At 41.5% G+C, this 17847-nt stretch overlaps 1 protein-coding gene and 1 long non-coding RNA gene across 3 annotated transcripts in view; one reads left to right on the forward strand and one right to left on the reverse strand.

The window, feature by feature from the left end:
• Nucleotides 1–12: 12 nt before the first annotated feature.
• Nucleotides 13–8647, forward strand: LOC117244839. Its single transcript, XR_004498638.1, has 2 exons — nt 13–4289; nt 6029–8647. It is a non-coding gene; the product is annotated as an uncharacterized LOC117244839 (long non-coding RNA).
• The window catches only part of COL4A4 (collagen type IV alpha 4 chain), a 63275-nt gene continuing 52921 nt past the window's right edge, over nt 7494–17847 (reverse strand). Inside the window, exons 40-48 of one of the 2 annotated variants that reach the window (XM_015637529.2) lie at nt 17468–17575; nt 16747–16902; nt 16016–16114; nt 15705–15713; nt 14125–14256; nt 11997–12113; nt 11104–11292; nt 9066–9352; nt 7494–8448 (exon numbers count right to left, since the gene is read on the reverse strand). In XM_015637529.2, the coding sequence (XP_015493015.1) occupies nt 8185–8448; nt 9066–9352; nt 11104–11292; nt 11997–12113; nt 14125–14256; nt 15705–15713; nt 16016–16114; nt 16747–16902; nt 17468–17575 (1361 nt within the window). In that variant the 3' untranslated portion in view covers nt 7494–8184. The remainder of the gene's footprint in view (nt 8449–9065; nt 9353–11103; nt 11293–11996; nt 12114–14124; nt 14257–15704; nt 15714–16015; nt 16115–16746; nt 16903–17467; nt 17576–17847) is intronic. The other variant, XM_015637530.2, reaches the window with a different exon arrangement.

Genomic DNA, 17847 nt, shown 5'->3' on the forward strand with positions numbered 1-17847 from the left:
CATTGCAGAGGAATAATTTGGTTATTGGCCTTTGGCACAGACCTGTTGGAATCTCCTCATCAGCACTGATGGAGTACAGGATTAGGATAAGCAGTTTAAGGGTTTCACCAACCTGTGCTTTATGAAGTCTACTTTTCTATGAGGTTGTTTTTTTTTAATATAAAAAACAGTGCTGTTTATTTCATACAGAAAAACATCCTAAAGGGAATTTTTTTTTCACTGTGTTCTTTACATAAATGCTACCTACTCTTTCTGTTTGTAGCTAATGTATGTAGGGGAAGCTCTTGTTTGCTGGGAAAAGCACAATATCAGGATGCACACTTTGGGCTTGGGGTTTTGGGACACAATAGGCACAACTGCAATGGGACTCCAGGTACAAACATACACAAATGCTGATTCCTGGTGTGTTCTTGGGCTTGGTTGGTTTTGTATATATGCAATAGTCATAGAATAAAACAGCAGACACTTTTACAGAAGACCAAGTTTATGTTCACTGAATATAATTCTCAAAAGCCTGCATATTTTTCTCAGCAGGTAATAATTGGATGTAAATGATAAAGATGTAGCATTGGCTCCTCAGAAATCCTGTAATATTCTGGTCAAAACTTGCAGTGTAACATACTGTGTGTGTTAAGCTCTGATATTTTACTTATTTAAAAGCATACTTATATACATATATATAAGCATATACTTATTTAAAAGCATATGTGCTGCTAGTCAGGTAAAAGAGATACTTAAGGAAAATCAAAAACCTGATTAAAATTCTATAAGGACTTGGTTTTGTAAAGTGAGCTGAGACATACACACCATTAAATAGTCACAAAAATTGTCAGTACTAATAAATATTCACTTGTTTTGACATTTTTTTGTATACAGAATTGAAATAAATATTTTTTTAACATCTAAAGCTATTCGGTTTTAATTGCAGTAATTAATAAGGTGTAATGACAGAGCTGCTGCCATGTTAGAAATTAAGACTTGTGATACCAAGGGGGTAGATTTATTGTATTGGGACTAACTTTGTTTCTTTTTAATTGAGGGGAAGTTTTGGGGCTAGATTATTGAAAAGTTCTGCTACTTACAGTATTTGTAGGTTTGTAGGAAGGTTTATTAACACCTGCTCATTGCAGGTGGGTTGGACTGGATGGCCTTTAAAGGCTCCTTCCATCCCAAACTATTCTGTGAGTCCTCAGCAGGATATTTGCCATTAAAATCCCAGTGAATTTAGGTTCAGAGCACTGCTGAGGGCAGAATTGGCAGATAAATCCTCAGTGTGCTCTGTGCACTTGGTCTCTTCAGGGACAAGAATTAAAGGCAGTTACCCAGGTGGGTGTTGGACCTTGCTTTTTCTCTGGCCCTGGTCACTGCCTGACCGGTAAGGGTTCTTGAAGCAAATGTAGCTTTGTATAAAATATTTCAGCATCTGCAGTTTGATTGCTTTGTTGTAGGATTTGTGAATTCTTCTGAGTTTTTTGTACTTCCTCTAAACTCTGTGATCAGGTACCATGTAAGAAATTCCACTCCCTAATTAATCCTAATCAGCAGACTTGTTAATAGGCACATTCTTGAAATTTAATGGTTGAACAACCTAACATATTGCTGTTAATAAATAAGGGTTTCTCACATCCCAGAATTAAGATGTGATGAAATAACTGTGTTTAGCTTTTAAAATTCTTTTCCCTCTTCCATCTTGTCTTTAAGCACAGGCAAAGTCTGTGGTTTTATGTCAGTGTGCTGTTTTCCCTGGCAGCACCACTTCTCCTAAAGGGAAAAAATGGCCCCTAAAATACCAAGAAAACAGTTTTTATACAGACAAATAGGTTGTAGTCACTTTCTCTGGCCATGCCTTGCTCTGTTTAATGATGATACCCCTATGTGCCAAGTGTGTATATGCTGTTATATAATAACAGAGAGCTGCTGAACCTTTGAAGCTGCTGCTTCTCCCCAGAGCTGCACTCCAGAGGTGTGAGCCTGGATTTGGCCTGGCACAGTGGACAGCTTGGGAAGGAGTTTGGGTCCAGCTGCCCTCCCTGCTGTTGGGAGGGATGGGAATGGGGGTTGCTCTCATTTTCCCCTCTGATTCCATGGCTGAGGAATTGTGCCCATTTTGGCTCAGCACTGAGGGACTGTGTGGATCACACTTCCAAACAACAGCTGGAGAGCAGATTCTGGTGTTTGTGCTGTGGCTTCTGGAGTGTGCAGACATGAAGGACAGAATCATTGCATGGGTTTATTATAAGCTTCTCATTGTTCCCTATATAAAAAAAATTATTTCTTATTTCTTACCAGATTTCAGAAGGCAAGAAAATATTAACACTTCTGAGCTTTCAGTCATAGGAGCTATTTCTGAAGGTGTGTCAAGCTTCCTAGAAGTCTTACAATAAATTCAGATATCCATTTAATCTTTGAGGAGCTGGAAAAATGGAAGAAAGACAGACAGTTTTTCCACACAAATCTGATATGGTTTGGGCATTCTCCACTTAAGTGAAATGAAATGAACTTCAATGAAAGCATCCCTTTGGAGTGATGTTTGTCATGCACATGGAATACTAAATTCTGGAAAAGTTCTTGTTTTCCTGTGTACTGAAACTTTGTTTTGCCAAGCTGAACCTTGATGTCAGTGAGTTCATTCCAACTCTTGCTATAAACCAAGCAGGAGTAACACAGGGACACAACAGAGAGTCTCTATGGTAGTACCTTACTGCAGGTCTTCCTTCTTGGAAACCCTTGGTTGGGATTTTCCTCACGTTCTGCATTTCTACTTCAGTGAATCTGTGGAAAACATTTAAATATGTGGAATTTCAAATCCCATGAAGCTCAGGCCTGTTTTTGTGAAGCAGTGGGGCAGTGTGTGGTCAAGCATGAGGTGAGCTGTGCTGTGAGGTGAGTGAGCTGCCTTACATGAAGGAGCTGTATTTGTTGGACAGGTTCACTCCAGAATGATAAATATGGAGTTGTTTTTACTTTGCACTTATAAAATGTCACCTCTAATTGAACTTCCAGTACCTTCTGGAACATCTGGATGAAGTGACTAGGAAAGGGGAAAGCTGTTAAATATGAATATGGAGCAGCATCTGTTGGAGTGCTGCTGGGGATTTTTTTCTCCACCTGGCTAGTTTTCCAGAGGGTTCAGGTGGGTGGAATTTCAGCAGCTGTTTTTGTTTTTTGGTCAGTTAAAAATGCTGATTTCTGAAATCAGATCCAGTCATGAAATAGATCTCCAGTTTGATGAAGCAATTGCTTCACCTGCTGGAAAGTTCTTACCAGAGCTGACAGAATTTTTTTATTGTTTTGAAGACTGATGAGCTCTGTCCTTGCCTGACTGCTGCCTCTCACAGCTGGCTTTGGAGAGATCCTTTTTCTTGCAAACAACTGTTCCCCATTACAGCTCCTCCCCATGGCCTTGGATGGTTGTTTTCTGTCTTGCTCAGACATTCTAATGCAAGTCAAGCCTTAGAACAGAAGTCCTCATCTGTGCAGCATTTGTCTGTGCATGGCCACTGAGCAGTTACAAGTTCCTTAAGGATTGCCTGGAAGGGCTGGGAGTCTGGGGTGTTGGTCTGAAGTGGCCATGTGGAATAACAGAAACCAAGTCCCAGCTGGCTGTGGTTTATGTTCTGAATCTGGGTGATAGTACAAGCCAGAGCTTTGCTGAGGGCTGCTGGTGTGGCCCCACATGATGTGTTGGAGCACTGGCACAGTCTCTGCTGCCTGGCCCTGTGTGCCCAGAGCAGGTGTGGTGCAGAGCACATTCAATGTACTCCAGAGTGTGCTTTAAAGCTTTAGGGAGATCCTTCTCAAAGAAGTGAGCTATCTGGGTTAATGGATAAAAGGTTTGCTTAATTTCCCTTAAATATAGGCAAAAAATGTATGGACTGTAGGAAATCTGGTGTTTGACTGTTTTGATACTACTTTTGTTTTCCTCTGGTGCTCATGAACCAGCCAAAGTAGGAGAAAGGGGTTTTTTTGGTTAAGAGTTTACCCTGGAATAATCCCTGGACCAGTTTTAAACTTGCTGCACAAAATAAAGTGATTCTGGGGATGATCCATACCAGTGCAAGTACTGTCACAAAAGGACTGCAGCCCATGGAGCAACAATGTCAGAGCACAGGAAGAGTGAGAAGGCAGGTGCAGCACAGAGAAGCCACTTTGTACCTGGAACAAAACCTGCCCCAAGAAGCTTCTGGCTGCCCCCTGCCTCACTGAAGGGACTGACTGACAATTGCTGTGGCAACAAGGGAGCAGAGCAGGGCCTGGAGTGAGTTGACCCTGCGAAACTTGGAGGAAAGGTATGTTAAAGTTTGTCAACCTTTTCCCCAAAATAATAAATTGAATTCCCTGAGTTGTGTCTGTTTGGTCCTCAACAGTACTTGGTAAGTGATTTCCCCATCTATATTCCAACAAGTAAGAGCAAGAAAACTTTCTCCCCCTGTTTTCTCTCCTGTCCTGCTGGAGGGTGAAGCAGCTGGGCAGATGTGTGGCTGCCAGCCAGGACCAGCTCCCCACCCTTGACAGCTCACAGCACAGGACAAGCAGGGACCTGGGGCAGCAAGGCCTGGCCATGGTCCCTGTGCTGCTTCTGGAGGAGCCTGTGTCAGCCCACAGGTCCCAGCCTAGCACCATCTCTGTCTGGAGCTGAGGCATCTTTGCTGTCCTCTCATTCTGATACCTGTTCTATGCATGTGGATTGTGGACTCCAAAACAGAAGCTCTGTTGTACACAGATGAATTGGAAGTACTCTTTAAAAAAAATACCATTTTTACAGCATAGCACCATTATAAAATGAGTGATACCAGTTTTAAGTTTTGCTTTAGTTTCTCCCTTTTGACACACTCTGAATACACCAAAAGATGACTTGATTCAAGAGACATTTTCAGTATTGGACTTGTGCATCTCCTTCCTTGTAATGAAAAGAATCAAATGAAATAATAATGGCCACATTTCTTGTGAGCAGATCAGGTTTTATGCCATGCAGTGTTTTTCTTCCACTTACCCTCTAGAAATCCTGATGCACAGGGATGTGAGGGACAAGAATCTGCCACCTGCCCTGAGGATTTGCCTTGAGTTAGAACCAGGACGTTCCCTGTGGCCCTGGTTTGCCAGGGTGATGGACAAGCAAATCTCATTGGAAATCACTAGTTCTGAGTTTAATTCCAAGGCAGTTCACCCCAAGTGGCTCCAGTTTCAGTGACCTCCAAGTGCAGCCAGCATCATTTTCTGTGTTGCTCTTAATATCCTTCCTGCTGTTGAGGATAAAATTCACTTCTTGACCAGGCCTGCACAAGATCCAGACTCTGGAATGCCATAGTAAGAGTAATTTGGACTTCAAGGCCCAGCACAAGGCCATTGCTTTTAGGAGTGTTTTTACTCTTTAACAGTTTCAGCTATGCCTTTTCACACTTAATTTCAAAAATAGGTTCCCTAGGAATAATTTAAAAATAATTTTTATGTTTATAGTCACTGGACAGATGATTGCAGAGTTAAAGTATCTGCTGCTTTATACTTTGATCTGTTTTACTTGCTGTGTAATATTAAGCAATTTATCTGCAATTTCATGTTGAATTAGTACAGTATTTCTGACCAATGCCTTATGGAGTTAGCTGAACATGGAACAGGAATTTACACTTATGAAATATCTGACCAATCAGTAGTAGCTTAAAAATACATTTCCTATATATGTTCTGACAGACCATAGTAAAATGGAACTGGCACAGTTGCAAAAACCCTGTATCAAAATGATACACAAATATGGGGTTGTGTGATGTTTTTAAAGCAAACAAAAGCGCAACATGGTAAAATGCTGTGAAATGGCCTATTTAAATTACTGGTGAGGCTTTTTGTTTATGTTTTAGATTTTTTGGTGCATTTGTTCAAGTTAGGTGAACACAGATACAATTCCAAAAACTCTTTTTATTTGCTTGCCTTCACCTTGTCCCTATGACCTAGTTAGCAGTAACACAGTATATAAAGTTTTGATTATTGTTTACCTCAGTGCAGTTTATACCAAAAGCCCTGCTCTGCTTTTCAGGAAAGCCACAGCTCCTCCCCAGAGGTTCTCACCTGAAAAGAGGCTGCAGATGAGTGATGGAGGAGCTGGTGAGCACGGTGAGGTGAGGCTCATAAACGAGACCCCAGTGTGGAATCAGCTAAATGCACTCAGGAAATGGGGCCATCACCTGAGCCCCTGGGTGTTTGTTCCTGTGACTGTGAGCAGCAGCTGCAGCTCCCAGCCCTTTGCCTTTGGCTGAGGCCTTTTTGGAAACACAGCATGCACACCTTGGAGAACAGGTGCCTAAGCACTGGTGCTCCTCTCCACCCACTGCTTTCTTCCCACAGGAAGCTCCTGAGCTGCTCAGCCCCTGGCAGAGTCGAGACTTTGGGGCTTGTGTCAGACTGGAGAGCTGCTCTTCCCTGCTTGTGGGATACTGCCCCAGGAGGGGATGGAACTCCTGCATACGGATCAATGGCAGGGATTGGCCCCTGCTCCAGTGTCAGGTCTGACAGGTGCAGTCAGGAGTGACCCAAGGTGTGCCCTGTCCCAGCAGACACAGGACCAGAGGGAAATGTTCCCTGGCACAGTGGGAATGCCCCAGGAGGGCTCCTGACCCTTGCCCAGGGGAAAGAGCACAGTCAGTCGACCACCACATAGGAACAGCACATCAGAGAGGTTTGGTTGGTTGTGTCAGGAGGAAGTTGCACAGTCAGATGTATTTACACTCGACTGGACTTATCCTCTGACTGTTTTATTTTCCTCTGGCTGAGCCTGGAATGTCTGTTTTTCCTGCTCTTTGAGTTTGTGTATCCAGCTTTCAAATTGGCTGATCAGCCTGTTGTACTCGTGATGGCTTCAGAGGGAGTTTGCTTTGAATTAGGACCCTTGGATGAGGATTGCAGTTTCCTTGAAAATCCTTTTGCTGGGGGCACCTCAGTGAACACAAATTGAAATGAAAAGTGCTGGAAAAAGCATTTGATTCCATCCTAGTAAAACGTAGCTTTTTTAAGTGGTAAAAGGAGCATTTGTGGCCTTTCTGCACATGATGGATTCTCCATTTGCAGTCTGTGTTTTCAGATGTTTCCCCATGATATAGAACATTGAGTGGTTCTGGTTTTACAGATGAATGAAGGAGTTACAAATGTGGTTTCATTTTTTTCAAAAGGTAATTAGTGCTTTAGGATATGAACAGTTTTACAGTTGTGCTTTAAAAAATAAAAAAGTTTCAGAGTTGTTGTTCTACAAGGATCTTAATGGTGATGGCTTTTTTTTTCTCTTGTGTATTTACAAACCAAGGCATAAAATGAACACAATTTATTGTCCTAACAGTTCTTATATTTATCACTCAGATAAGTTCACCCATTTTATCACCATGTCACTGTGTCTTTTTAATTAATATTAGAAATTGCTTTGTTTATTCAGAAACTTGTATTAGAGTTTAATAATTTAATGTAACTGCTCTTAGAAATTAATTGTAAATATAAATACAGGGTTTTACAGATTTGTTATCTCAGCTAATTTTATTTTCTTACATAATCTGCTGTTAAATGGATTTGCAGCTTTTAGTTGCAAATGAAAGCCCAATTAACAGTTCTTTTAGAGTCTGGTTCAGTACTGCAGTGGTAAAAGACTTTGATCTTAATTGTTTTTATTGTTACATTATTTTTTTAACAATTGCATTTTTCCCTTCCCTCAGAAACAGCAAGTGCAAGGTTTCTTTAGCTTGGGAAATTCAGCTACAGGGCTTTGACATTGGTATGTTTGCACATTTCTATCGGTATAGATAAATACTTAAAATATGCCATGTAAATATTCATCCTGCTGTAAATGCAGTTTCTAACAGGAAATCCATTCTCTTGCACAACAGGTATGGCATCCTTGCTCTTCCCAGCTTGACTCAATCCTCAAACCCACCTTGTTCCCTGTACATTACAGCAGTGGACTCCAATGGGACAGAGTTTTGTCTTTTCTTAATTATTTTACACCAGATTTTGCTGCTTGTGTATGTGTGTACATGGGTGGATGAGGCTCAACAGATCCCTCATCTTTGTCTCATTTTTCCACTCCAACAAAGAGAACAGTGCTGCACACTTCTCACACAGATTCAAACGTGAGCTGCTGTTTAAACCTTTAGCACGTTGCTCATCCTCCTGTGAGCCTCCCTCTGTAGCTGCCTGCTTTTGGGTTGTTTCTTAGCCGTGCTTCAGGCATACCTGGCATCGACTGATTTTCTTCCTCTGCTCCTGTCCTTCTTTAAGTGTCCCTGACAGGGGGGCTGATGCAAACTGCAACTCAGGCATCACGGTGGTCAGCCAGAAACTGTATTCATTAGCAAAGAACTGACATGTTCCCCGCTGGCCCTGGCACTCAATGAATGGTGCTGATCTGAAGTCTTCCAGGCAGCTTCCAGGTGACATAAGGGACTGTCCACCACCCTGGTCACCAGATCCAGTGTGCTGGAAAGAGCAAAGAGACAACTTGGTAACCGTGTATGAAAAATAGGTAAATTATGTTCATCTGTCTTTTTCCCTACTTACTTTTAACTGTACAGTTTTTTGTAATCTTAAATTGGACTTAAGATTCTTTTGCTGGAGAAAATCTTAATTTGCTCTGTAATAAATTAATCTCAAAGTCTCACTTTGAGAGTTAAGTGAACTGGCTCAGTTAACTTTCAGGTATTTAACAAAGTGAAGGAAGGAGTTGTTTCAGAACGATGCCATTATCCAAACTGCTGCAAATGTAACTTGAGGATGGCATTAAAATGTCCTGGGGCTCTAATTCTGAAAACTATGTCTTTGTATATGAAAACCCCATTGTTTATTATAGACAAGGAGGCAAAACCTTTGTAATTTTAAGAAATGTGTATCTTAAGTCTCTGAGTACAGTATATGTAGCTAAAGGTAGGTTCAGCAATTTGGAACTAACCTTTGTCTTGTTTCTTGTGACTTTTCCTCTTTAATGTTTGCTAGACATTGAATAATTTACTTTTCAGAGCTAAAAATCCTTGAACCCTTAGAATACAAAAGCTGGATGAAAGAAACATGTCTATATAGTCATGCACCCACTTTCTTACCATCAAAAAAGAGTATCCTATCCAAAGGCTCCTCCAGTTGAGTGGGCAGGGAGGAATGGACTGGTCCTGGCTGTGCAGTGCCACTGCCTGTGCTGGGGCCTCGCACACAGCACATCTGCTGATGTACGGCCGGATCTCCTCCTCGGACAGCGGCGCCATCGGCAGCGGGGCAGCGCTGGACAGCCAGTAGGACTTGTCATTGCGGCTGGCATAGTAACACACCTGGTTGATGTTGCAGTAGGCAAATGGCATGGTGCTAAACACAGGCAGGCAGGATCCTGCTAGACCTGGAAATAACAGCAAGTGATGCCAATTATTCCACTTCCTAGGTAAACTGAAAATTGTATTCTGACCAATGGTGCTACAAAATGATGTATTTTAGCAGGATTTAGGTAACCCACAGCTGTTAAACCTCCCAAGCCCTTTACTAAAATATCTACATGAAAAACAGAGACCTATTACCAGTAAGTATCTTCCTTTGACCGGTAATATTTAATTGTGTCAATCTGATATTTAAACATGATGTAGTTTGTCACCATGAGAAACAGTTATGATAACATATTTCTTAGCTGTGCCAACACTGAAAAATAAATTAGGCAAGAGGTGATCAGCTATTTTCAAACTCATTAGGAGCAGTGAGAAACTAAATGACAATGCTGATAAATAGAAACATTTTTGTGAAGTATGACAAACCATTGCTAGCAGTGCATTAAGCTGAAATCTCAACAGCTGTCCTACTGCCTTCCAGAAAGCTTTCACAGACTCCCAAAGTGAAATGAAATTCCTGAGAAATTCTCATCAGGCAGACATCGGTGGGAACCAAGAAGTGACCAGTGCATACTGCTGTGATGAACCTCTTCCAGGGCTGAATTTAGAACAGTTCCATGATGGCCTATTTAGTTAGCAATAATCACTGCACAAAGTTCTGCCTTGAACTTGGTGTGTGAAGTGTTATTTCTGTAATGCCCCCAAACCCAAACACCTTCATTAAAGACATGTGACATTTCTGTACAGAAGCCAGTTTTGTTTATCACTGGTAATATTCTATTCCAGTAGTAATGAAGGATCTGGAGCAGCCTGAGTAGGAAAAATGCCTGCAAAATCACACAGGAGACAAGGACCCTGCTTTCTTTGAATCTTATTTTCACAGCTGTTATGAGGCATTCCGTTAGCAACTGGCTCTCCTGGGGAATGCCAAACACACAATAGTGAAAACATTCTAAAACATCACTGCTATTCTAAAAATAGCTCTTTTTATTGCTCTTTTAAACACTTATTTTTTTGTTCAGCTTATTAGGTCCTTGATCTTTCCTCCTCAGAGACTTCTCTGACTCTTTTGTAACAAGTCAACAAGAATTTAGGAAACTTTTGCTGTGCAAACTGCCACCAATCAGTTCCTCAGGCTGCAAGTCAGGCAGCTTATTTAGACATATAATTTTAGTCAGAATTGTAGAAGACAGAGAAGAAATGACCCAAGGCATCAAAAAGAGCTGTCTCTGGAAGAAATTTGGCTTTTCCAAAAATATTAGCTTCTGACTCTGAAAAGCATAGGATTATTCTGCTGTACACATGATGCATAATTTACCTGTAAAGCTTATTTGTACTGCCCAAATGTACTTACCCAACTTAACTAGCTCTTTACCAAGTTGTGTCTCCTGTAAAAAAGGAGCAGATCTTCCAGGGAGTTATTTCAGAGTGGCCAAATGAGATTTCTGACCTAGGAAATTCTCCCCAGTGACTTCAAAGGCAGCCTAAAATGAGCTGGGATAAGTGAAATAGACCACTCATCTCTCCACCTTCAAGTCAAAATTACTTAGAAATACTTTTCAGTTCAATTGCAGAGCAGCAGAAAGCCATTTTAAATGGGTGACAATATGGCAGCAAAACCAAGTTTATTATCAACATTGTAAATGAGTTTTGAGTCTGTAGAAAATAAGGAACTGACAGTTCTATAGCTTGCTCCATGTGATTTGTCTTTCCTTGTATAGATAACACCATATTATCCCTTAGCTGGAGAGAAATTATATACAATACATACCGAGATCTTGGTTATGGGCTTTCTCTTGTCCTTCCAGGTACAGCAGACTATAGCCAGTCCATAACTTTGGCATCCCCTGTGGGCAGAGTGGTTCTCTGTCTGACTGACTGTGAAGGACAAGCAAGAATCCACTTGCAGATCTAATCTGGGGCCCTGGTTGTCCTGGAACACCAGTCTGGCCAGGTGGACCTTGGAGAAAGGTGAAGGAAATTTACTTGTATAACATACAGTAAAAGTTCACACCAGCCGTGTGTTACACATTCAACAAGAAATTCCCGAGTGTAATACAACTTCAAGGCTGTCATGGGCAATAAAGACACAAGTAGACTTCTGTTGTCCTTCTTCAGGAAGAGAAATTAATTAGATTGCCACTGAATGCTTGGCACTTGGCTTTTCTATTGTGCCTCTGTCTTGTGGTGTATGGATTAAGAAATGAACTGAAGTGGGCAATGATTTCCCAGACTTACTCACTAGGATAAGCAGAACATCTGGACTGAATTTGAATCCTTGCAGTAACAGTCGATGGCCCTTGCTCACATATGTATTAAACCCTTAATTTATTAGAGAGCAGTCACAGTTAAAATACAACTTTAATTACTGCCAGACAGTTGCCCCGTTAGCCCTGGCTCAGAGATGCATGCCTATTGATATATGCTGTCTGAGCATGGGTGCTTAATCACCTTTCCGCTTAATAACGGATGTTTTCCCAACAGGTCTTGTAATGAAATCATTTCCAAATGTCACTGCCATTGCTTGAACTAAGAGGGGGCAAGAGGTGTCATGGAATCTCAGGCTAGAGGTGGATGTATCCATGTGGGAATTGGAGCAGAGAGAAAACTGAGTCTGTGCATCACCTCACACATCTCTCCCCCAAAGTCATGCTCCATTCTTACCTTGTGGCCCAGCATATCCTTGCTCTCCTCGGCTCCCTTGGTCACCTGGTGGTCCAGGTGCCCCAGGTAACCCATCTTGACCTGGCAGGCCACACGATCCTTCTTCACCTTTTATGCCTAGATAAATAAAAAGTATGTGCTTTTTCTTCACAGGGCTGCATTTAAGGTTCTGCATTGTCCAAACACAAAGGGCAAGTCTGTGAAATGGACACTGAGACAGGGAGGTGCAGAACTGCTTCTGCTGGGAATTCTCTTCACCACCTATTCACACTGTGACCACAGCAGTAGCTCAGAGGCAGGACTTAGGAACAGCAGCTCCTGATAAGGTTTTCCATCCTCTCCAGAGATCTTGAGTTGAAATCAAAGCACTCCCCAACAAACATTATCATGCAAGTCAGGATCTGTACCATGGAATGAGCTGTAACTCCTCCTGAGAAAAGCCAAGCTGTCAGCTTTGAGAACCCCATTCAGCAAAGGCTTAGAAGACATAGCGAACTCCCTTTGAAGTAGTGGATGTACTGGAATAGTTAGAGAACAGGGTGGGGCTGGGGCTGCAGAACTGGACATTTTTAGGCTCCTGATGGCCTCACCTTTTGTATTTCTCACATGTCCATGCATTTTATACATTAGCAGGGAAGGTGTGGCTGTGGCAGTAAAAGATACATCTCATGTAGGGTGCAGATTATGATGGGCCTGTTTACTGGCTACCTAAAACATAACCTGAATTGAACAATGTAACACTTCTCAGGTATTGTTGCACTTAAAGTGGTTTTCCCCTTTTGATTAAAACCAGATTTCAGATGAGGGTATTTTTCTAGCACCCATCACAGTTGTTTCTCAGTAATGGTGTTTCATTCCTAGCAGACTTTGCTATTTAATCTACAGACTAAGTAATTCAAGGTTGTCTCACAACATTCAAACTTCCCCTTGTTACTTTTTACCACAAAAGACTGAACCACGCAAAAAAATTAACAGCTTTTCTATGTTGGTTGCAGGGTTATTCTGCCAAAGCTTAAGCACATTGAAGGTTTTTAATAAAATCCACTGCTTTTGCTAGTAAAACTTCCAATTTACCTTCCAAGCCAGGAAAAAATTGGATTCTCCTATCTTAATGAAGGAAAAAGCATTACTATTTATTTATTTCTTTCATAAAACCAGTTCAAATATGTGTATCACTATAGCACCTGGTTTGACAGAAACCCTTAATGATGCATATAATGGAAACACAGCTGTGTAACCCCAGAAACCCCTTTTAGCTGGCAAATCAACTAAGATACCTAAATCTAGAGAGTTAACTGAAAACTGCATTGTTTCCATTCGTGATGGGAATGACTGCTGCTGTGAATCTCCTGGGAGACAATCAGGGGTTTTTCTCTGGACACACTGGATTTCCAGAGCAGCCAACACAACAAACTTTGGTTTCCTAAGTAGGAAATGCCTAAAACCACACAAGAGATTCCACCATCTAAGCTGAAGACGTTCTGCAATGCAGAATAGAAACTATGCTGTGTTTCTAAGAAGGTGGTCTCTCTTTTGGAGTCACTGGTATCAGCATCACCCTTGTTTTCTTTTCATTTGTCAGAAGAACATTTCAGTCTTTCCTCACTTCCTTTTAAAATCTCTTTGGTCAGTTTTCTTTGGTGGTAACTTTTTCATGTTCTAATAGATAAAGACCTCTACTGTAGCCACTTCTCTGACTTCAGTGTCCTTTTAGGACTTTGGTTAGCAGAGCTTTGGGATTAATTATTTCTAGATTTTAAAGCATGAATATTTCAAGCATCCTCCAAATAGGTCTAAACCACAGGGATGGCTTGAGGCATTACTTTATAATTTCAAGGGGAAAAGGAAAAATACCACTTGAAGAACTTTTTCTCATTCAGTGCCTTATGCTTTTGCCCTGCCTGGCCTAGAAAACGGGAATGTAGTACAGGCAGGCTCAAACAGCCTGGTCCAGCTACATTTATCCATCATCCTCAGCATTAACCAGCCCACTGTGTGTTTCTGGAGACTGTTAGTGTCTAAGGAGAAGAGAGAGGGTAAAGCAGAGAAGTAACTCTGACACTCTGACCCTTTTCAACTTGTTTAAATGGCTGAGAGGAACATCCAAGCTTTCAAAACATGAGCTTACCTTGGGGTCCAGGGTGGCCTATTGGCCCTGGTAATCCTGCAGAGCCATCCTCTCCTCTTTGCCCTGCTTCCCCAGGAGGCCCTGGGATTGTAGGGCATGAATCATCTATCTTTCCTGGTTCACCAGGGTCACCTGGAATGTGTAATGGGAAAGTGAATTGCAAGACTGGCTAATCACTTCCATTCAAAAAGTCAACATAAATGTTAGCTGATTTGGGTGTTCAAGAGTATACTTAAAGTATTTTCAAATCTTGAATTATTGAGTCCTACTATTTTTAATTTTACTCTTAGTCTTTTAGCACAGTATTAACAGTGTGGCAAGCCAGTGTTAGCAAGTGTATGTTAGCTGGTCTGTGAACTTTGCCCAGGTGGGCAGGAAGGCCAATGGCATCCAGGCCTGTACCAGCAATAGTGTGGCCAGCAGGACCAGGGCAGTGACTGTGCCCCTGTGCTCAGCATGGCTGAGGCTGCACCTTGAATCCTGTATTCAGTTTTGGGCCTCTCACTACCAGAAAGACACTGAGGTGCTGGAGCGTGTCCAGGGAGAGGCAACAGAGCTGGGAAGGGTCTGGAGCACAAGTCTGGTGAGGAGCAGCTGAGGGAACTGAAGGAGGGTCAAGAGAGACCTTATTGCTCTATTACAGTTACTTGAAAGGAGCTTGCAGAGAGCCTCTTCTCCCAAGTAACAAGAGGAAATGGCCTTAAGTTTCATCAAGGGAGACTTATATTGGATATTAGGAAATATGTCTTCTTGGGAAAGGTTGTCAAGCCCTGGAACCAGCTGCCCAGGGAAGTGATAATGTCACCATCCCTGGAGGTACTGAAAGGAAGTGTAGATGTGGCACACCTGGGGACATGGTGTAGGGGTGACCTTGGCAGCACTGAGTTAATGGTGGAATTTGATATCTTGGAGGTCTTTTACAACTTAAGCAAATCAATGATTCTATGTTTCACATATTTGGTGTACAGCTTCAGTCTTAATGTGCCCCAAACTGATTTGAGTTAAAGCTTAAAGTCTACCTACCAGCTTCAGTGCAAACATCTTAGCACATGCAACATTTTCCAGTATTTTGCCTATTTTTTTTCTGCTTAACTATCAATAGGCAGGCTAAAAAAGCTAGCCCATAACAGCCATCTAAAGTAATTATAATGCATAATAAAAACAAAGAATAGTCACATTTTATATAGTGACAGTTACTGGCAGCTTTTGCCTGTTTGCATTTTGGATCAATGTTTAGTCAGATGGGGAGTTCAGTGTTTGTAGTAGTCCAGTGTTAGGATTCAAGCTTTTGCTATAATTTTGGTTAGAAAGCATCTTGTGTGAAAACCAAAAAAAACCAAAATAAGAATAAGAAACAAATGTTTCACAAGTCTAATTGACATCCTAGCATGAGATTCTCAGCAGAGCATTCTCATGACACTGGTGCTGTTTATGTGAAATATATATTAGAACTATATCCTGCTAGCAGTACCTATTATTCCTAAGAAACCATGCCAAGGATACCTTCTAATAAGAGCCGAATGTTTCTATATATAAGGGAGCTCCCATGAAAAAACAATAATCAAAAGTCATGAACTTACCTATGAAACCTGAAGTATTTGAAAAATGGAAAGCAGATTGTTGCCATTGAGGTGCAGGTGGAAGCAAGTTTCAGGCATGTAAATTAAAGAATGGAATGAGAACTGAAATCACTTACATGAGGTGACATTAGAAACAAATAGTTCAGAAAATTTTAATCAAATGAGAAATCATTTAATTTGGCAACTGGAGGGATTTTTTTTTCTGAGATTGTTTAAATTATTTGCATGCAAGTCAACATTAGTATGATTATGTAGGAATAGAAGGATCACAGTTACAGTTGAATGACAATGAGCAACAGGTTCATAAGTACCTGTGGGACCTCTGGGACCAGGTCTTCCTGGAAAACCTTGGTCTCCTGGTTGTCCTGAAGCACCAGGTGGACCCTGTGGGCCATGGACCCCCATAGGACCTGGAAATAAAACCAAACAAAAATAGAATACAATCTGGATGGCTGAGTAACAAAAAAACCTTGGGAATCCTCAACTCTGTTGTGCCACAGAAAGAAATACACATTTCTTCTTTCCCTGGTCTGGAAATTTTCTTTTTGTAGAGATTGGAAATGATTGGTGTAGATGGGATTTCTCTACAGTGTGTGAAAAGAGCAGAGTATGTAGATTTCTGTTTTCAAACTAAAGAATCTGTTGAAAGCCCCAAGCTATTGATATGGGGCAGACATGAGACTGTTAGAACTAACACATCTTCATTTCCTGTAGTTTCTCAGGACCCCTGAAGAGGGGTCACGGTTCACTTATCTGGCAAACTCTAATTTTTACCGTAAAACTCAAATGTTTTACTGCCTTATTCTCAGAGTTGCAGAGGTGTCTTCCAACAAGCTGTTGTGAAGCAGTGCATGTCTGCCTCTATTCTCACCCTCTACCCCAACCCCACTGTGTCTGTAGGTAACCAGGCAGAGCTGTGGAATGTCCAGCCTCCACCCCTTCTGCCCAGCTCCATCGCCAATGGCCACCCCCTGGGCACAAGGCTCAGTCACAGGGGCTGGGCATAAGTGCACACAGAACTTGAAAACATCTCTGACCATACCCTTTGGGCCTTCTCTTCCTTGGCTCCCTGGAGGGCCTTTGGCTCCCTGTTGTCCTCGTGGCCCAGGATTACCTGGTGCCCCTCGAATGCCGGTATCACCTGGATCTCCGCGCACAAAGATAGTCTCTCCAGGAGGACCAGGATTCCCAGGATCACCTATGAAAAAGAACTTTATTCTTACTGTATACACAAAGTGCAAACATCTAAATATAGCCATGTTCTGTTGGTGGTTTTTTTTTATCTTACTCTAGTGTGCTTTGGCTTTTTGGGGTTTTTTGGGGGGTTTTTTTGTTTTGTTTTTTGTTTTGTTTTGGTTTTTTTTTCTCTAGGCTATAGGATGGCCCTTGCATTTTTCTGGAAATACCAGTGCTAGCCTTTGTCCAAGGAAGACATGATAGGAGTAGTTCCCGAAGTTATTTAACTTCTGTGCAAGCAGAAGAGGCAGCAAGTTACTGGTACATTAATTGAAACACTTCTGTATTTTCTCTATATTTATATCTCATAGATTTATTACTGTGTTGCTTAATTTGGAGATCTGCATTTTGTCTTTGCTCTGGTTATCTACCTAGTGTTCACTTCTCTGTGTATTCACTGAGGTAGTGATGGGTTTCTTTATTCCCTATGCACTTCTATACATTGTTTCACAGACAGTAACCCTGTTATTCCTAGCAGTCTCAGGGTTTTTTTACATGATAAAAGTTGGTATGTTTAGTTTTAATACCTCTGATGCCGTCTAAACCAGGTAATCCTTGATCACCTGGAGGACCAGGGGAAGCACTATCAGGAGATCTTCCCATAGGTCCAGTGGGTCCAACAGGTCCTCTTCTACCTAAGGGATCACATTTTAAAAATACAAATCTGAGGGTTTTTTTAGATTACAGACAGAAGATAGTAAGTAAAAGAATGCTGACATGAGAAGTCATGGAGGTAATGTATGCTCCCACTTGTATACCAAACATACCAGTCCCCAGGCTAATGAGGCCAACCTGTCAAAGTGAAAATATTCATTATCTCTTTAAATTTTTAATTCTTCCAATAAAATCTATGTAACTTGAAGAATACATTGTCACATGTTGGCACATTGACATGGATAGCCAAGTT

Source organism: Parus major, chromosome 9, assembly GCF_001522545.3.
Source record: "Parus major isolate Abel chromosome 9, Parus_major1.1, whole genome shotgun sequence".
Lineage (NCBI taxonomy): Eukaryota > Metazoa > Chordata > Aves > Passeriformes > Paridae > Parus > Parus major.